The sequence below is a fragment of the Takifugu rubripes genome, chromosome 6 (assembly GCF_901000725.2).
Source record: "Takifugu rubripes chromosome 6, fTakRub1.2, whole genome shotgun sequence".
NCBI classification, from domain to species: domain Eukaryota; kingdom Metazoa; phylum Chordata; class Actinopteri; order Tetraodontiformes; family Tetraodontidae; genus Takifugu; species Takifugu rubripes.
In genome coordinates, this window is record NC_042290.1 from 10,854,577 (window position 1) to 10,874,484 (window position 19,908).

Genomic DNA, 19,908 nt, shown 5'->3' on the forward strand with positions numbered 1-19,908 from the left:
GCACAATTATTGTGTTATTATATCACTTTTATTTGCATTAGGGAGTTCCTAGTCTGACCAGTTACCTTGACAACATTGGCCCAATGACAGCGCGCACGCGAACTAGGCCAACCAATCAGAGGCGCCGCTGAAAGCTGCGCGTCATTTCTGCCCCGCTCGCAACCTGCACCGTGTTTTGTTTGTCTGGAGCGCCAGGGATGAAACCTCGGGATCTTCTGCCTCCGAAGACTCGACGCGAAGGTCGGATATCCGCAGCGGACACCCGCTCATGAGGGCTCCGGGCCAGGGAGGGGACGCTCGGAGCGGCGCCGCGAAGGAGCAGGGCTGCGGAGTCAGGTGCTGCTGGATGGGAGTCTGACTAGGCATTTTCTCCCCGGTGACAGAGACCGACTCAGCCGCGCATCTTCCCTCATTCTCCCCCTCCTCCCCCTCCTCTTCCTCCTCTTCTGCCTCCCATCTGCTGCAGCCCGCCGACCATGGCCCTGGTCACTCTGCAGCGCTCCCCCACACCGAGCGCAGCATCCTCGGCCAGCACGACCAACAGCAGCGCCGGGGAGGTAGGTGGGAACGCTGGGGGTCATCTTTGCATTTTCTGTAGAGACGCCGGTGCAGACTGTCCTCTTCCGACATGGCTCCGTTTCTGACTGATGTGTGTGTGTGTGTTGTTGTTGTTGTTGTTTGTCGTCGTCTTTGTCGTCAGCCCAGAGTTGCTGTCGCCGTCGTTGCATCGGATTTGTAAACAAAATCCCGGAAGGGTGTGGGGGGTTGGGTTTTAGTGACAGAACAAAGTGCTCTTTTTTTAGCTGACCTGAGCTTTTTTAGCGTTTTCTGGCAGGATTTCAGAGTTTGTACTTAAGTCTTCCCTGCAGAAATGCAACATCCCTTTGTTGATCTTGTGTGAGGACAACCCTGTATGTGTTTTGTTCAGAGAAAACATCGTTTTTAAATGCAGCTGTTCGTCCTGATAGTTAAAAAAAAACTTTTCCAATATGCCTGATTAGAACTCTGTGATGTTATGCCATCAGGGTCATGGCGCCTTTTTTGTCTTCAGAGTGACAAGGCTTTCCTCTCAAAGGGAGAGGAAATGGATGATGTGATGATGAGATTACTGTTGCCACATTTAGTCGGTGGTTGCACAAAACATTCTCTCTTTTCCTCTGCGTTTTAGTGCACAGATTTCAGGTTTCTGCTTTTTAAAGGCGCAGCCTGTCATTAGCACATGCGCGCCCAGAACACTAGGGGGCGGTGTTTCACTCCCTCTGAAGGATGATGCGCACATTTACATATAAATGCGTGAGGGCAGATAATATCTGAGAATTTATCATCTTTAATAAGGCAACTACACATGTTTATCCAAAATGTGAGAGTTCATTTAAATATATTTACCCTGTTCCCTCCCCTGAGGAAGAAGATGATGCTGTAATATAAAAGACGCTTTTGAAGGAGGAGAGCGCTCACTCACAATTCTCTCACCAACGCTCTTCATCACTGGATGAAACTGGTTTACTCACGTCTTCTGCTCTGTTTCTGTCTCTCAGGACTTTGGGAGTGATGATGACCGCAAAAATAATCAAAGGTAATGGACTTCCTGTTTTCTTTGTTTTTTAACTTTTAAAAAAACATATATATATATACATGCACGTTATAAGGAAATTAAGGGGAGTTAAAGGCACATGGTTGGATGCATTTTTGCCAGAGAGCATACAGAGGTTCTAAAAGAGGTTCTTAGCTTAAATTAAAGGGGTGTTTGTAAGCCTGCAGCCACGTTATTGTGGATTTGGCAGATTCTTTTCTTGTGTGATGGTTGAGCCGGGATGTGCTGAGCGTTGACAACGCTGCAGATGTGGATATTTGTCCAAACTGGCAGTTTTGGGGGTGTTTTTTTGTGCATCATGCAGGAAAAGTCTTCAGATGTTTCCTCCATTATGTAACAGAGATTCGGTGAACTCTGGTTTCTGCCGGGTCACAAAGCGTCTCTTTGATCGTGGCTGGTGTCAGCACACAGCCGGCCTTTGTCGGAACCAGCCACATGTTTCTGCCACTCCCAAATTAAATCTGTCTGAATTTGAGATTTTGCCAGAAGCACACCCCCCCCACCCGCCCGCCCCTCACATGAATGATGTCATTGTGGAAGCTGCGTGGGGACGATGGTGGAGACGGGGACCAGAAACAGAGAGGACAGAGCAGGCAAGGACCCCTCAGGACTGCAGGGAGAAGACTTGTGGAGCTCACAGGTGTAGAAACGGACTAACAGGGTTGTTCTAAAGGACGCTGGGGGGACTTTAAACATCCCAGGATGCATCTGAGGCCGTCCGAAAGCGTCGTGCTGGCCGTGCTGCCTCACTTCGTGGAGAGAGCCGCTCTGACCCAGAGGGAGGTCTGTCGCATGTAAGCAGAAAGAGAAAAGAAGAAACTCTGCAGGATTGTTCAGAAAACTCTGCCGGGGTTTAGACTTTAAATCCAGACAGAAACAAACATCAGAGGATATTTATTCCACAGCAAGTTGACCTTGGAAATGATGTTTCTGGTGTTGAAGTGCTGTCTCTTTTACCTGGGTTTCCATCTTCTGCTGCTTCTCTACACACTTTTAATCCTCTCCTCACTTTAAAGTCCAAGTTTCCTCTTTCTCACTTTGCTGTTTTTAGGAGAAACTATTTTTATCCAACTTGTACATTTTCACTTGTACTTCCAGTTTTTAGTCCTTGAAGGTTATTTGAGTTCTTTTTTCATCCATTCAGATGAAACAAAAGCCTTTGTGACGCTCCCACTCTGTAATACCGACACACACGGAGGTGTGTGTGTGTGTGTGTGTGTGTGTGTGTGTGTGTGTGTGCGTGAAACTGTCAACAAAGCTTCACTCTGTTCACATCAACTCTCAAACAAAGACGTTCAGATCTGACCGTCGTTTGACCCTCCTTCATTCTTTATGTCTCAGGTTGATCAATCGGTTTCTCTACAACCGTACAGTGACTTTAGCATTTTTTATTAATTTAATATGATGTTCTTTCAGTCTTGCAGTTGTTTTTGCCAAGTCACAAGAGGAAAAATGATTATTTGTGGTTAAAGGATAACTGATTATGAAAGGACGCTCATGTTGATCACAAATAGGGACTGTTTAAGCAATGAAATGATCAGATTTGTGTTATTTGACGTTTTCCAGGTACTGTTTGAATGTTGGATGATGCAGAAGCTGATGATCTACCTCACTCATTTTAAAAGTGCATCACAGAGTAACGTTTCTTGTCGTTTCCAGCCTCAGCGAGAGCTTCTTCATGGTCAAAGGAGCCGCCCTCTTCCTCCAGCAGGGCAGCACCACGCAGGAGCCCAAGACCCCCACCCACCACAAACACGCAGGTGACCACGCGCCTGGCTCTGCACAAGAATCAACCTCCTTCATCGCTCCTCCTCCTCTTCTTGTTGCCGATCTGACCAGTCTCTCGTCACGTTTCAGGTGATTTACCTCAGCATCTGCAGATCATGTTCAAGGTCCTCCGCTCGGAAGATCGCATCAAGCTGGTCAGTGGAACCCACAGACGCCATCAAATTGTCTTCCTCCACAGTCTGTTGTGCTCCAGTTTCCAGAATCGATGTGTATTGGTTCCCTCAGGCCGTGCGCTTAGAGAGCGGATGGTCCGAACGGGTTCGCTACATGGTGGTCGTCTACACCAGCGGCCATCAGGACACAGAGGAGAACATCGTCCTGGGGATGGACTTCACTGACAAAGACTGGTGAATTGAGCTGCCAGAGCTTTTTGTTTGGCACATTTTTTTAACGTTATATCCTCCTAAATGTCCTCTGTGGTTGGCAGTAAGGTTTGTTCCATCGGGATGGTGCTGCCACTGTGGAGCGATACCAACATACATTTAGATGGAGATGGGTAAGTGTGTCGTAGTGTATCATAACAATCAATACTGAATCGATAATTGTCCTGCGTGAACAGATTAAACAGTTACAACGTCAGGAGTTTAACTTTAGTTCCCTCCGCTGGTTTTATCCGCTTCTTGGCCTTTGCTGCCACCTAGCGGTGAAACGGCGAATGGCCTTTTTTGTTTGGCGTCAGCTATTCCTGCTGACGTGTGAACATTCTCCCTTTATGCCTGAGGAATGTTCCACTGGTGGCTGTTCTGAATTGTCCCCTGCACGAGCTGTGTCCAGTCATTGTTTACGTCCCGCACCATCGCTCTCCATCGCAATCCGCCACCCTCTCTGACTCCTCTCCTCCTTCCTCTCCTTCCTCCTCCTCTCCTTCCCCATCAGAGGCTTCAGCGTCAACACAGCAGGGCGCTCGCATGTCTTCAAGCCTGTTTCAGTGCAGGCCATGTGGTGAGTAAATCATATTTTTCTTCTTTTAACACAGTCACATTTGTAAATTTCATGATTGTGTACATTTCACCGTGTTCTTAGTATCTGATCTCAGCGCCGGTATTTTAAATTTACTCTACGATCAGCTCCACATACAGCAAAAAGAGCCACCGTAAACACATTATTCCGTCCAATAATAATTATTATTCAAATTGCATTCATGTTTTGGTGTTTTATTCATTTATATATTGAATATCAGTGAGTTTTAAGTGATTCTGTAGCACCATCAACAGCCCACGCTGTGGTTAAAATACCTGCTGTGTGACCTTTCAGCACCGAACCATCGTGATGAATTAATTAAAGCACAGATCAGCAAGAGCTCGCCTTTTATTCCAGGTCTGCGCTGCAGGTCCTCCACAAGGCATGTGAGGTGTCACGCAGGTTCAACTACTTCCCCGGGGGCATCGCTCTCACCTGGATGGCCTTCTACCAGAGCTGCGTCAACTCGGAGCAGAGCTGCGTCAACGAGTGGAACGCCATGACCGACCTGGAGACCACCCGGCCCGACTCGCCCACCATGTTCGTCGACAGGTCAGGACGAGACGCTGGCAGCGAACGCATCATCCCACACAAATTATAGATGGTGACACCAACTCGTGGATGAACTTTAGATTTTTAGGGGTCAAAGGTCAAGGGCTCTTACTTTTGCCGAGCTAACTTTCAGTCTGCGGTTGCAGGCCAACCGAGCGGGAAAGAACAGAGTGCCTGATTAAGGCCAAGCTACGCAACATCATGACCTTCCAAGACCTGGAGAACATCACGTCGAAGGAAGTACGTACGCATCAGCGCCCCATTTCCTGTCTTATTGTTTACAAACATGTTCTTTACCCTATTATTCCAATGTTTTAATATTGAGGCTGGGAAAAACAAAATAGCTCCGTGTTTCCACAGATCCGTAATGAGCTGGAGCAGCACATGAGCTGTAACCTCAAAGAGTACAAAGAGTTCATCGACAACGAGATGCTCCTCATCCTGGGTCAGATGGACAAGGCCACGCATATTTTTGACCATGTCTACTTGGTGAGGACAGCTGGCTTCTGTGTGGCTCTTATATCACCAGGGCAGGTTTTTCCTGCTCTCATCCATCGCTCTGTATTTCCTCTGCAGGGCTCAGAATGGAACGCTTCCAACCTGGAAGAGCTTCGTGAATGCGGGTGAGCTTGAAATTCAAAAGCTGCATTTTCACTATATTTAAGTCTAAAGGGGGACATAAGCGTGTAGTTACCAGCAGCAGCCGCAGGGGGTGGGGGCAGTATTTCTCCTCACGAATCAGCGTTGCGCAACTTCTTTTAAACTATGACTCCAGATTAAAATATTAGCAATGAACTCCTACTGATTGCAGTGCATTAGTATAAGAAATGAGCTTTAACCCCAACGCTTAACCCCTAATTTCAAAGTCACAGAATTTCCTGCACACATCTCAGGGACAACTCTGATATGGGAACACTCTAACACTGACTTTAAAGTCTTTGTTATTGCATATAATGGGTGAAGAATAGGTACAGGAAGACACAGAGAAAAATGAGGACGTGTTGTTCTGGTTGCAGGGTGGCTTACATCCTGAATGTCACCAGAGAGATCGACAACTTCTTCCCTGGCATGTTCTCCTATCTCAACGTGCGCGTGTATGACGAGGAGGCCACTGACCTGCTGGCCCACTGGAACGACACCTACAACTTTATTGTTAAGGCCAAGTAAGAGGCATAAATATACACTTTTTAACCAGGTGATGAGCTGAAGTTAATAAAAGCCCCTTTAAATGTGGTCTAGGAAGAACAACTCCAAGTGCCTGGTACACTGTAAGATGGGGGTGAGCCGGTCTGCCTCGACCGTGATCGCCTATGCAATGAAGGAGTACGGTTGGTCTCTGGAGAAAGCCTACAACTTTGTCAGGCAGAAACGGGGTATCGCTCAGCCAAACGCCGCCTTCATGAGACAGCTGGCTGAATACGAGGGGATCCTGGACGCCAGGTGGGAAGGTCAAGCACAAATATAAGAATAAAGAGCCGCGGTGTCTCACCAATGACCCTACCTTCACAGTAAACAGCGCCACAACAAGCTATGGAGGCCTGGAACCGATGAGGAGAGCTCAGATGACCTGCAGGCCTCTGGCCACAGCACCGGTGGGGAGGAGACTCCGGGGCTCAGAGAGGACGAGGCCTGGGGGGGCTGCGGGGCGTCGCCCTGCAGAGGACTGGAGATGGAGCCCCTCGACTGTCTCAACTACAATTACTACTTCAGACGCCTGTCGGACTCGGCCCTGGACAGCGAGCCCTCCACCCCTGTGCGGGGCCCCCCTCTGCTGGGCATGGAAAGGGTTTTCATCGAGATCGAGGACGTGGAGCGGGACGCCTTGCTGGAGGACGAGGGCTTTCCCATGGCTCATCTGGCCCTGCCGGGAGAGGGGACGGCGGCTCAGACCTGCGGGCGCCTGGACCCCCTCGAGGACATGAGACTGAGACTTGAATTCAGCACCCTGGAGGAAGAGGACGAAGAGGAAGCCAAGAAAGAGGAAGCGGAGATGGCGGCCTTGGCCCAAACCCCCGCCAATTCGGAAGGGAAGAAAGGCGTAGAGGGGTGCGAGAGGATGGAGGAGAGCAGGTTGGGCCTGGCCAACCTGAACACCAACAACAGTAACCGCCTGGCAGCCAAGCGCAGCTGTCCTGCGGCTTTTGACGTGAGTCAATGTCCTGATAAAATGCTCTTTTTTACATCTCGGAATTATTTTGTGATGGCAGAAACATTCATGTTTCGTGCCCTGATGAGCTGCTCTGTCTTTTGTCTCCGTGCAGGACAGCGCCACCACCGGGAACCCGTTAAAGGTCAAGCCCTCCTACCAGTCCTGCAAAGACTGCCTGCGTCTGCCACAAGGGCGGCGCTGCGACCGGCCGGCCGGAGGCCGCTCCCATCGCCTTAATCCGACGCGACACTGCACCATCCCGACCATATGCATCGACCCGCCGGGGACCAATTTCGCCTCCACGCCCGTCCTGCAGTCGCTGCAGGCCACCGCGGCCATCCCGCAGAACTTCATCCAGGCCTGCAGCCCTCTCTACCACTGCACCACCTGCACCCCCCTCGTCCCACTACTCCCACTTCCCGACTCCCAGAAAGCGGTCTCGCCCATGAGCTGCGAGGAGGCGCCTCTGGACCCGCAGAGGGGCGAAATGGCGGCGCAGGGCGCCCTCGCCTCCACGGTGGAAGGGATAAATTTGCAACCGGTGGGTTCGGCGGAGCTGCAGATGCAAATATCGGGACTGGGGATGGAATTCGGTCTGGAACTGATGCAAAAGAGGGCAAAGCGGAGCGAGAAGCTGCAGAATTTGAGCGTGGAGGGCTAGCTTCCTGTCGGCCTTAAAACAGCATCCAGGAGCCTGACGCAGGAGGAGGCTCCCCCGGCTCCCCCGTAAGCACCCTCGGCCCTCTGCTGACTGGGTGTCACACCAGAAACGAAGCTCTGCTTTGACCGATACTGTTGTCCTCTCCGCATCGCTGCAGACGGCTTCCCTGCAGCGTTCTGTCCCCGTCTGCCGCCATTAAAAAATCCACACGTTTCGATGCTAAACGCTTGAAAGCTTCGGGTCAGAGGAGGAGCCGGTCCGGCTGCCCTCGCCCAGACTTGACCGCGGCGCCCTCCTCCTGGCCATCATCGGACTGGCAGGTTTGGCCCATTCCCAGACCGCGTGTCCGAACACTTCTGCTCCTCTCGGTGCGGCTCATCAACAGCTCGGTTGTCGTGTGACTGCTGGATCGATATCGCCTGGAATTGTGCGGAAAAGCGTCGCAGGTTTTTGGAAAGACGGTTGTGTTGGCTCTGCTCAGTGGCTGGATCACTCTGGTTTTTAAACGTACGCCATATTTGACCTTCGACGCATATCCTCGTCCCGCCTCGGCACGGAGTGCAATCGCCTGAAATGTTTCGCGCCTTTTTATAGGCAGAGTTTGATGTGGAATTTTGTTCCTGTCACTATAAGAAGCACGACTGGAACGGGCGATTGCAGTCACGTGAATTCATAATATATTAAAAACAATCATATTTAACATCTGCTGTCAAATCTTGTCGACAAACAGCAGAGGAGGCTCTTAAATTTGATCGTAGTCCACAGATTTAGGCTTATTTTTCTTCCAACTTTAAACGGTGCATAACATTGAGTGTGAAAATGTGAATTTGTGATTTATTTAAATGCAATCTGCGATGATATTTTCCCCTCGTTTATCTAAAATTGCTGTGCCACTGGGTTTTTTTTCTGACGCTCATGCTGTTTTGGGCACGCTGGATGTGCCCCATCAGGACCGAATGATGACTGTGTGGGAAAAGATCGTATTAATCTGTTCAAAAAGATCAGAGATTAAAAGCTGTGCTTATTGTTTTAACATATTCTGCTTTTTTTTTTTCGTTCTCCAAAATATTTGCCAAACATCAGTGTCATCTGTTCCATCACCTCCCATAGCTGATCCCATGAGAGCTGCTGGTTTGCTCCATTAGTTTGCTTCTAGCGTCCCCTGCCATACGTTAGCAATTAGCTTAGTGAACTGTTGTATTTGTCATTTCATGTCAATGTCATTGTTGCTTAGATGCTGGTTGCTAAGCTAAGCTAACATACTCCGCTGTAAACCCGATCCGTCTGCAATGCTGGGTCAGAAATCCACCCGTTCCTGACCTCATGCCGACACTTTTGTCATGCGTTCTGCTTGTTTTTTGTATCCAAGTGCCTTAAGCTCGGCCTTCGCTCTGCCGCCGTCCTCTGTGAGAGTGTGTCAGCGCTTCAGCTTCTTCTCATTTAGCCCTCGCTCTGAATAATAACCACCTTCCTCAAAAACTGTAACACATATCGCACTTGTATGCAAGCACACACACATGCACGACAGCCTCTTCCTCCCAGTTCACACACGCTTAGCAGGCTTCCGATTATGAACTGCCTGAGCACTTTAGTTTGCAGAATGCTACTCAAGTCTTTTAAAATTCTGTATATACTATCAAAAACAAGCTTGCAGGTGTGGCCAAAGCACCAAAAAGGCTATTGTGCATGTGATCTTGTACCACCAGGTAGGCCTATATCCTCTGGATCTATAACAAACATGTTTGTTTTTCCTCATTATTCCCAGAGGGAGGCTGAATCATTTATTAGAGGTATTTGGGGGTCATCCAGGTTCATTTATACAGCACAAATGTGTCCCAAAGCACGGGGACGAGAGACAAGTGGGAAAGGAAATGTTAAAGCATTTATATCTCTACCTTTATCTGCTGTACCACATGGCCATTGTTCATTTATAATTCTTTTTTACATTTTTGTTAAGATGACGTCCAGTCCACTGTTTATCTTGGAAATAAACAATTTGAATGGCTCACCACGTACTGTCGCGCCGTTTTTGGTCTGAAGACGGACGATATCCAAACACCGAGCCCCGTCTACGAAGCGCTCTGCGGGGTTTGTCGAGATCTTATGAGTCGTGTCTCTCAGCTCGGGGCCTCCGAGCCGAGCGGACGGAGGGGTCTAATTAAATTAGCCAAATGAAGTCAGTCTGATCTCATGGTGACGGCTGAAGGACGCGCCGCCAGAGAAGCTCAAAGTCCAACAGGACGACGGACATCAACGTCAGGCTGAGTAAGTAACCTTTTTTTCAAGGCTTTATGTCACTTTTTTGATACAGTTCCCATTCGGACCATCAGTTAAGTTGTTCAAGGTCATAATTCAAATGGGATCATCAGCATTGTCGTGTGAAATGGTGCATTATTAAAGTTGACATGTTAAGACTGAGTCCAAGGCTAAATCTTCTGTAAAACCTGCATAACTCTGCATTTATTACCCTCCACGTTCTGATGACGAGCTGTAAGGTTGTACTCTCGACATTGTCCAGCTGCACGTCGAGCGCCAGCTAATGGTTTGTCCACTAAAAGTCACAAGTCTCTGATAAACTGTGCGCCGGACGCATGAGCGACTTAAGACGGTGGATAAAAACAGGGGCGAGACGTGTGAGCGAGGGACATTCACCAGCTAATGTCACAGATGCCTCCCGCCGCTGCGGTCATAGCACATCCATCCCAAAATAACACCTTCGGCTGCAGAGACCAGGAGAGGGACAGACGGCGTCTGAGAATACCGAATTAAACAGCACGTGAGCGTTAGCTGGTAGCGGCTAACGAGACTCCTTTGCTAAGTGGTTTCAGCTGAGCCTCCCTCCGAGCACGTCAGGCCTTTTGGGGTTTGGTTGGACTGCCCTCCCCAAACCTGTGCAGCAAAATCCTCAAGACAATGGCCCAATGACAGGAATGACGTGAAAACAACCCCCCCAGGCTTGAAATAGCGAAGGCGTCACATGGCTGGCGGGTGAGGGGGACCTGACTTTCTGTCACCTTTCTGTCTGCAAATGTTATTAACCTGGTGGGACCAACAGTGTAACGGCGCCTTTTATCTGTCCGGAAGCTAAAAATACAGCGCAGCGTGCCGACGTTGATCTGTAATAATCTCTGTTCCTCCATCCGTCATGTCAGTGGTTAAACTGTGCCCAGGCGAACAATACGGCTCTTCCTCCTGGACCGGGCCGTAACCAAAACAACCATCAACAGTCAGACAGCGGGGGCCACCTCCGCGTAAGCTAGCCCTGTGAGCTGGTAATTAACAGTGCGTGATGTCCCGCTGAACGGCCATCTTTACTGTCAGCAGATCCTTTCAGGGTTTATGTGCGGCAGCTTTGATGGATGTGTATTATGTGACCTTGGCGCCTGGTGGCTGACCTCTTATCTCACTTATCTTGTTTCTTTTTTGGCCTTCTGACTCACCGATGACCCTCATACCAAATATAATTATAGCCCCCCACTGCATTCCTTTCTGGCAGAATGGGAGAGATAGACAGGCCGTGGTTGGGAGGGGAGGGGGGGGCAGGGAGGGGAAGAGGAGGTGTGAGTTGTATAGGAGAAAATACAAAAAGAGAGAAATCTGTGTGATAAAAACTGCCCACAATGGCTGCTGTTATTTCAGGGGGGTGGGGGGAGCAGGTGGTTTTCCGTAAGGATGTTTTGACTGTGCTGACATCAGTTTGTCTCTTTCCCTGATGCGGAGACATGGGCCAGAAGCTGGAGAAGCTGCCGGACAGGGATGGAGGACCGTCTGAGAGCTCGCACCCACCACCTGCGGACCCAGACCAGATGGAGGGGGCGGGACAGGAGGAGAGCTGGGACCATCGCAGCAGCACCCAGGGTGGGCTTGATGTCGGAGCGGGAGTCACCGGGCACAAAGAGGACACCCAAATTGGGCAGCCAATCGGGCCTCGAGGTCAGCGGGATCACTCTCCAAACGCCAGAGGAGAGCAAGGGGGCGGAGTCAGGGAGAGCTGGAGTTTTGCACGGACGGTGGAGGAGTTCAAAACTTTCCTGAGCTTTAGAGAAAGAAGGCAAAATTCAAATCCTAGTGAAAACTCCGAGAGCGAGGCTGTGGCCTGTCCTGGGACTGCAGCTATGGAACAGCAGAGCAACGGGAGGAATTCCGAAAGCGGTGGAGGAAAGTTTGGCGCCGATGCTCAGACCAGGAGTCCGACGGCCTCCTGTGAACTCGCTAATGAGGGAGGCTTCATTGTGCTCCACGAGGACGAGGCCGAGGCCGAGGGGGCAAATAACACCACGCTTGGCAACGGGACACGAGACACAGTGGCAGAACCCGACGCCCCTCAAGAGAAGAGACTCGGGACGACTGGCAGAAGAACAGCTGATGCCGTTTCCCCGGCTGCAGACGGCGCGGAGGCAGATGATAAGAGTTTAGCCGCAGCCTGTTTTGAAAGGGAAATGGGTCAACATTTGGGTGAAGTGACAGGCGGCAGGTGTCGGCTAAAAGCAGTCAGTCATGCTGGAGCTGCCCACGCAGAGACAACTGGGGAAGCGGAGGAGCGAAGCACCAAAGACCTCAGCAAGAAACAAGTTCCAATAGCTCCAGGATCTGCGAGAAGGCAGAAAAAGAGCGCCGGAGAGGCGGCGGGGGAGGGGTCCGGTGGAGACGGCGACCACGTCCACCAGAGCAGGTTTGCTGGAGCAGTGTCCAGGAGAGCTAATGCAGGTATGGCAACCAAGCCAGAGGAGAACCAGGGGTTCAGGAGCACCACTGACCCACAAACGCACCCCGGATCTGAAATCCTATCAATTCCAGTAGAAGAAACTGACTTTCTCCCCTGCCCCCCCCTGACCGGGGGTGAAGGTGGGAGCGGGAGGACACAGTGCGCCAGTTTAAAGACGGAGAGCGAGCTGGCGTGCTTCGCCGCCGACCTTTCCCCTCCACCACTCACCTGTCGGCTGCCTGAGAGGGAGGGGTCCGCGGCGGACAGCTCGCCCGCCCAGAGCGACTCGGGGGACACGTCTGCCCCCAGAGCCAAGGGTCCGCCTCCGCCCGTCCCCAAAAAGCCCAAAAACCCTTTTATAAAGCTCAAAACTGCCCAGCTGAGCGAAGCGCAGCGACGATGCAAAGACCTGCGGCCCGAGGAGAGGATCAAGAGGAGACACACCTTCCATTTTAACAAGGACGCCCCTTGGATCTCCGCCAAGAACCAGGACATGTGCTCGCTGTGGGACGACAGGGGCCCTAATGTGGCCCCCGCCGCCAGGCGGCCGCTGTCGGTTGACCTCAGCCCCTGGGAACACGGCGCCCTTGACGATCGCTACGGCAACATGATCGACTTCGACTACTGCGACCGCATAGAGCAGATGTCCCCGGACGAAGACCTGCAAAACCTGGACATGTTGCAGAGGAGAGTATTTCTGGAGCGGCGATCCAGATTCAGGGGCGCGCCCCCGTCCGTCGCCAAAATCCCTCCTCGTGCAACCAGAGAGCCTGAGCGTGCACCCGACAATGAACTCAGCCCTACGCACCACCTGGAGGTCAGGTCAGAGGTCAGCAACCACATCGGCGAGGACAGGAGGACGAGACGCGCGACCGGTAGCGAGGGCTACAGAGGCGATGGAGGGGGCAGCGAGGGGGATTCTTACAAGCCCGTGGCGGAAATCGTCAAAGCCGTGAACCAACTGCAGAGACATCCGAGCCGGGCCAAAGCCGACGGGCCCAAGCTGCAGGTTCAGCTGGAGCAGAGCGCCAGCGTGAAGGTCTCCCAGATGAAGAACACGTTTGACGCCCCAAAGAAGACGAAAGAGAGGCCGCCAGAGGTCCAGTCGTCTCCAAAGAAAGGTGAGAAGGGACTGCGGGGCTCTGAAGGGACGTCCTGCTTCTTACTTCACCATCCTACTGCAGCAGTTTGTTGGTTTATAGACTTCTTTGAAAGTTGAGGTTTTACCGGTGATAAAGACCAGATGATGTAGTTTTCTGTATGAGAAAGCCAAATAAGATGAAGTAGTTATTTTCAGAGTGCAGAAGAGGATCTAAATAGTCTTAACGCCATAAAAAAAAAAGCTTTCTGCATCTCTCAGAACGACACTCTGAGGATTTAACTGAAGTCTACAGACTTGTGTTCATAACAGGGACTGGGGTGGGATGGGGGGGGGGGGTGCTGTGGTACAAAAGATGCTGCCTTGCAAAGCAAACACATTTTTTTACACAACAAAAACAACACCGGCGTGTCTGCTTCACAAGACCCGAGTGGGATGTAGACACCCATTTTCCCCCGCAGACCCCATCCCCATTCACAGACACGGCCTCCATGAGATCCGGCGTCCCTTCTGCGCATGTGCCGTAGCCGCTCGCCATCGTATTTAATAACGATGAGAGCAGACTATTACTAGTCTCCCGCAGGTGAAAGCGGACAGGGGATGCTCTGCACGTCTGCCGGCATCCTTAGATTGCACTAATTCCCGAAAAACTGGCTCCAGGGCACATCTCTGCACCCGGGATCGGACATTAAAAACCTCGGCGTCTCATCCGTTCTTTTGTGGAGACAAGGGACCGCACAGAGCACCATCCGGCAGGATCAGGGCGCGCCTGAACCACCACATTCATGTGTTGTGATTGATTAACCCCCGCGCTTAAGAAAATCTTGCATAGGTTTAGGAGGTAAGGACCCTTTGGGTGCGCCTTTGCATCGGGTGTTTTGCATGCAATTTGCCTGCGCAGCATCCATTTAGCTCGCTGGATGGGTCTGAGAATGGGAGCAGCCTAAACCCATGGGTGGAAATATCTGCACTTGCGTCAGCTGGCGGCGGTCCACCGCAGCTAAGCGTTAGCCGCTAGGCTAAGATGCTAACTTGATTCATCAATAGTTTTGGGGGGGCGAAACAAATAGAGGGAAGCCAACCAGGGCTGTTGTGTACAAACTAAACATCTTTTTAACCCTGGGTGGCTTTTTGCTTTGTCATCATGTATAAGGTCCAGCTGCCCCGCTGGTATTTTAGAACAAACGTGGATAAACGCCCCCCGCACCCTCCTTATTTTCGGTGTACCGTCACATCTTCGGTATGTCTGCCGCCGTTTAACGGGACCAGCCCCGGCGCAGCCACCGGGCAGCTGCCCGAGCAGACCGCTCTCCGTCCCCCTTTTAACTCTTAAGGCGCATTATGAATTTATTCCACCGTAATCTCGATTCCTCAGCGATATCCAACATCTGGGTGTGTGTTTTAAAGGAAATAAAAGGCTGAATGTGTCGCCCATCCCCTTGGTTAGCTAACGCCGCTAACTAGCTAAATCTTCCGCTGTCGACGTTTTTAGAGTCTGAAAATAGTCGCGTTGCTGGGTCGAAAGAGTCGGCGTTTATTTCTCCCGGTTTAAAATGAGTCTGAGGCTCCACCGGATGAAGTAAACGGTGACCAGTCCGAGCTAGCGGCGGCTAACGTTAGCCATTGTTCATGCTCCGTATTGTGCAGCTGTTTTCCTTCTTTCATATTATGCATAAACACCAACGTATCGTGCTGATGAGCCGAGGGGGGGCAGAGCTGGCATTTTCGGTGGCACCATTTTGCACTGTGTTTTCCAGAGGGGGATGCTGCTATTGCATGGTGCGTTTTAACCAAAATAGTCGCTTCGAGTCTTGTTCATTCGCACCGTCCCATCTGTGCTGCAACAAGGCCGAGAAATGACCGGCCACCATCATGAATCACGACCCTGCTGCTCGGTGTTGAGTGGGGGATCGTGGCGTGATCGTGGTGCACAGTGGCCTTGCGTTCAAAGCCCGCAGGCGATGAAGAAGCTTGTTTTCTCACATGCATGCTTGGATTTAGGGTGGCTGCTTGTCCAGAGCGGCTCTGCAGACCGAGGGAACACGCTGTTCTGCTCGGTCCTGCAGCAATGGAATGTGCAATGGACCGGATCAGCCACGCAGGGCGAGTTTCGGAACGCCCGTTAACAGTACAGGTCCAGCGACCGTGTTCTTTACAGGCTAATGAGAATAATCACAGTCTGTCCAAACCCACCCACATGGTCCTGAGACCTATTTTGGTCAAACTGATGGGTGACAAATAGGTGATCTGAGCGTATTGATTTTTTTTTTTTAAATTCTCATTCACATTAATGTCTCAAACAAAAAGCCACTTTTGGATCTAATCAGCATTAGATCATTTTTAAGGTTACTGCAGGCTTTGGGATGAAGCAGGTGTGAAGACCAGATCTTTGGATAACGAGAAAATCCCGCTTCCCATGTAAATCCTCACTCTCTTCTTAGACTATTGCCTCCCTAATCACACCTTAAATGTATAGATTTTCTGCACAAGCAGCTTCTAAACTCCATCGCTGGGCGGAAGATCTCTCAGAAAGCGTCCGTGGAATTTTTAACCGTGTTTTAAAATTTTGGCTGCTGGTGGGGAATAGCTGTTTTCCAAATAGCCCGAGCACTTACGGTGGAATTTTACCACTGAAACACAATGTGGAAGAGGGGGAGGGGGGGGCATCGTGAACGTGCTTGGAGCTGTGTAGTCGCCACATGATTATTCGGTGTGGCTCAAGAGTTGAGATCATTTCCAGAATCCTGCTGCAGGCGCCGAGATGATGTGGTAGAAATAAAACAACAGCGTGAACTGAGACGGGCAGACGCAGGAAGGGCTTATTTACCCTGAATCTAGCAGGTCATTGAGCCCGTTAATGGAATAAACGCGCTGTGTCGTCGCTTTTCCCACAGATATGATGCGGCGAGTTGTGCGACAGAGCAAGTTCCGTCACGTCTTCGGCCAGGCGGTGAGAAACGACCAGTGCTACGATGACATCCGCGTCTCCAGGGTCACGTGGGACAGCTCCTTCTGCGCCGTCAACCCCAAATTCGTTGCCATCATCATCGACGCCAGCGGCGGAGGAGCCTTCATCGTCCTTCCCTTGCAGAAGGTGAGCGACCTCCTGGCGAACCTTCAGACGGGTCTCGGGCGCGCGGTGGCGTGGGACTCGTGTCTGAGGTGGAAAACGCCGATAACTGATATTTAAATCTGTCTCGAGTTGGTGATAACCAAATAAAGCGGAGCACGTGGGGGTTCCATTAGCATGTTCCGCTTTCATTTTCATATCTGGGGAGGTTTATTGCTCTGCTGCTTCCTTCTGTCCCTCAGACCGGCCGTATAGACAAGGCCTACCCAACAGTATGTGGTCACACTGGCCCGGTGCTGGACATCGACTGGTGTCCTCACAATGACCAAGTCATCGCCAGCGGCTCAGAGGACTGCACTGTCATGGTGAGGGGCTCACGGTTCCCACCTGCACCGACGGGGGCCTTTCTTCACCTCGATTATAAGTTTGTTCTCGCTGATTCAGGTTTGGCAGATCCCCGAAAATGGACTGGAGACCCCCCTGTCGGAGCCCGTGGTGGTGTTAGAGGGACACTCCAAGAGGGTCGGCATCGTGTCCTGGCACCCCACCGCTCGCAACGTCCTCCTCAGCGCAGGTAACCTTTGACCGATGCCTGCGGCCGCCCGGCTCTGCTCCCTGACCTCCGCCCGTTGGTCCACAGTTGTCCCCCCCCCTTTAACGGGAGGGGGGGACGTCTGTCCTGCTGCATTGTGAGCTGCTTAAAATAAACTTGCTGCGCGTGTCCATTTTAGGCTGCGACAACCAGATCATCATTTGGAACGTGGGCACGGGGGAGGCCGTGATCAACCTGGAGGACATGCACCCCGATGTTATCTTTAGTGTCAGCTGGAGCCGCAATGGCAGCCTCCTCTGCACCGCCTGCAAGGACAAGAAGGTCCGTGTCATCGACCCCCGTAAACAGAAGATCGTTGCGGTACGTGGGGGCATAGCTGGGGATTTGGAGCTGCGATGCTTCACACGTGGTGAAACCTTTCCCTGAATCCGCCAGCCAAATGGGCTGCCTGACAAGTGCGTTTCTGCTTTCAGGAGAAGGACAAAGCTCACGAGGGAGCGCGGCCAATGAGAGCCATCTTTCTAGCGGACGGAAACATTTTCACCACTGGATTTAGCCGCATGAGCGAGCGCCAGCTAGCCTTGTGGAAAACCGTACGTCGCGCTTTAGCTTTAGTGTCAATCACGATGATGTCCCTGTTGGCTTTACGCGCAATTAGCTTCCCAGCTAATGTTGTGTTCTGTGTCTCCAGGACAGCATGGACGAACCGATATGCGTCCAAGAGATGGACTCCAGTAACGGAGTCCTGCTGCCCTTCTATGACCCCGACACCAACATAGTGTACCTGTGCGGAAAGGTGAGCAGCCTCCTCGCCGGTTTTCTTCACCTCCGCATTCATTCGATTCGTCGTCTTTGACGTGTACGCGTGCGTCTCCAGGGCGACAGCAGCATCCGGTACTTTGAGATCACGGACGAGGCGCCCTTTGTTCACTACCTCAACACCTTCTCCACCAAGGAGCCCCAGAGAGGCATGGGATACATGCCTAAACGAGGCCTGGACGTCAACAAATGTGAAATCGCGAGGTACAGCCGCTCGCTGAATTCCCTCTTATTTTTCATGGACGGTTTGTAAAAAATCTGCCCAAACGTCTCCCGTTCAGGTTTTACAAACTCCACGAGAGGAAGTGCGAGCCGATCATCATGACGGTCCCACGGAAGGTACGTTGGCACGCCGCTGAATCCTGCTGATCCCATCCAGCGCTCCCGCTCACCGTGTCCCGCCTGTTGTCCCCAGTCCGACCTGTTCCAGGACGACCTGTATCCCGACACGGCCGGCCCCGATCCCGCTCTGGAGGCGGAGGAGTGGTTCGCCGGGAAAAACGGGGGGCCCATACTGATCTCGCTCAAAGACGGCTACGTCTCCACCAAGAATCGGGACCTGAAGGTGGTCAAGACGAACGTTCTGGAGACCAAGCCGGCCACAAAAGCAGAAAGCGTCCCGACGGTCCAGAAACACGTTTCCCCGGCGCCCTCGGCGGTGAGTAGACGCTTTCCTCACGTCTGCTGACAGGAAAACTGCTGCCCCACGGAAGATTCTGCTGATTATTATGACTGTGGTGTTCTGACTGGAACAAGTTAGCAAAGTTATAGATCAGCACATAGTTTGCCGTTTGGGTCACAACTCGGTGGGACATTTAGGGAAACTATTACGAGTCTCGACTTGTTTTCGAGTGTTTCCCAGTTTTTCCAGGAAAGACTCGAACGGTTTTTCCCAAACATGACAGTTAGCGACTGTTGCTAACCTGCTCTTGCTCTGTCTGACCAGAAAATGGAGGACAAACTGGAAGAGGTGCTCCGAGAGTTCAAGTCACTCAGGGACCGCGTCATCCTCCAAGACCGCCGAATCGCCAGACTGGAAGAGCAGGTGGCCAAGGTGGCCCTGTGAAGGGCGGAGCGAACCCAAAGGCCGGGGCCAAATTCTCCGAAAAATCAAAAGAATCAAAACGTCGGCTTCATCTCGCTCGGTGTCGTGCTGGCTGTGAGACCAGGCCAACATTCCAAAAGAAACTTTTTATTTTTAGTTCCGCATCAAATTTCACTTTGTCCTGACACAAAAAGGCAAAAACAAAAAAAAAAGGTCCCGAAGCTCATTGAAGAAAAGACATTTTTGTTGAAGTCTTAACTTTTTTTAAACTTGTTTTTCAATCTTGTGGTTAACATTCTCATGTCCAACGACTGTATGTAGCAGCAGTATTTCCATTGTTTTTATGTGTTGCCAAATATGAATTGTGTGCGGTTTCATGCACTGCTTTTACATTGAGTTTCCCCCCTGTTGTACATTCCGGATAGATCCATGTAGTCCAGCTGGATTTCTTTCTCTTTTTTTTTAAGGAAAAAAACAATCGCTGATTTTCTCTTTTCTCTCACCAGTTGTTCATTGATAACCAACAAATTTATGAATGTGGAAGAATTGCTGGATTCTTCTTCTTTTTCCTGTTCTGGGATAGAAACATAACATTGGGCTCCACTGTGGGAGGGGGAGGGGGGCCTGGCATCTCTCTGGTGTAAATGTTGTGCAGATGTAGTGTTGCCTCTTGTCACCATTTAAGGGTCAAACTACAGTCGCCCTCTCCAGTGCATAATTGGTGTTGGGAAGGGACCACTCACCCAGCTTATTTCACCAAACCCCTGACAAACAGTTCTGTACACATAATAAAGATTTTACACATGGAATTCTTCCTCATCCTTTATTTCATTACATAGATTTTTCTCTTATTAAATGACGGACATGGCTGATGATCTTTGGGACACCCTGTAGAAATAAAGGTGGTTGGGTT

General features: G+C 51.0%; 2 protein-coding genes across 3 annotated transcripts; both read left to right on the plus strand.

Moving 5' to 3' along the window:
* Nucleotides 1–128: 128 nt before the first annotated feature.
* ssh1b (slingshot protein phosphatase 1b) lies at nt 129–9,710 on the plus strand. 2 transcript variants are annotated; one of them, XM_029837672.1, is made up of 16 exons: nt 129–336; nt 467–557; nt 1,539–1,576; nt 3,254–3,354; nt 3,452–3,516; nt 3,608–3,729; nt 3,810–3,878; nt 4,259–4,324; nt 4,700–4,894; nt 5,041–5,134; nt 5,255–5,383; nt 5,471–5,517; nt 5,911–6,057; nt 6,134–6,334; nt 6,404–7,040; nt 7,156–9,710. In XM_029837672.1, exons 1-16 carry the CDS (start codon nt 269–271, stop codon nt 7,702–7,704), a joined length of 2,619 nt encoding a protein of 872 aa, XP_029693532.1. In that variant the 5' UTR covers nt 129–268; the 3' UTR covers nt 7,705–9,710. The 2 variants fall into 2 exon arrangements, with proteins under 2 accessions (XP_029693532.1, XP_029693533.1); XM_029837673.1 differs by lacking the exons at nt 129–336; nt 467–557; nt 1,539–1,576 and adding an exon at nt 2,147–2,388.
* Nucleotides 9,711–11,411: 1,701 nt separating this feature from the next.
* On the plus strand, nt 11,412–19,804 carry coro1cb (coronin, actin binding protein, 1Cb). Its single transcript, XM_003965494.3, has 11 exons — nt 11,412–13,530; nt 16,403–16,602; nt 16,821–16,943; nt 17,023–17,152; nt 17,310–17,491; nt 17,605–17,724; nt 17,823–17,927; nt 18,009–18,154; nt 18,232–18,289; nt 18,366–18,608; nt 18,897–19,804. The coding sequence occupies exons 1-11, from the start codon at nt 11,427–11,429 to the stop codon at nt 19,014–19,016; spliced, it is 3,531 nt and encodes a 1,176-aa protein (XP_003965543.3). The 5' UTR covers nt 11,412–11,426; the 3' UTR covers nt 19,017–19,804.
* The last annotated feature ends 104 nt before the right edge of the window (nt 19,805–19,908 follow it).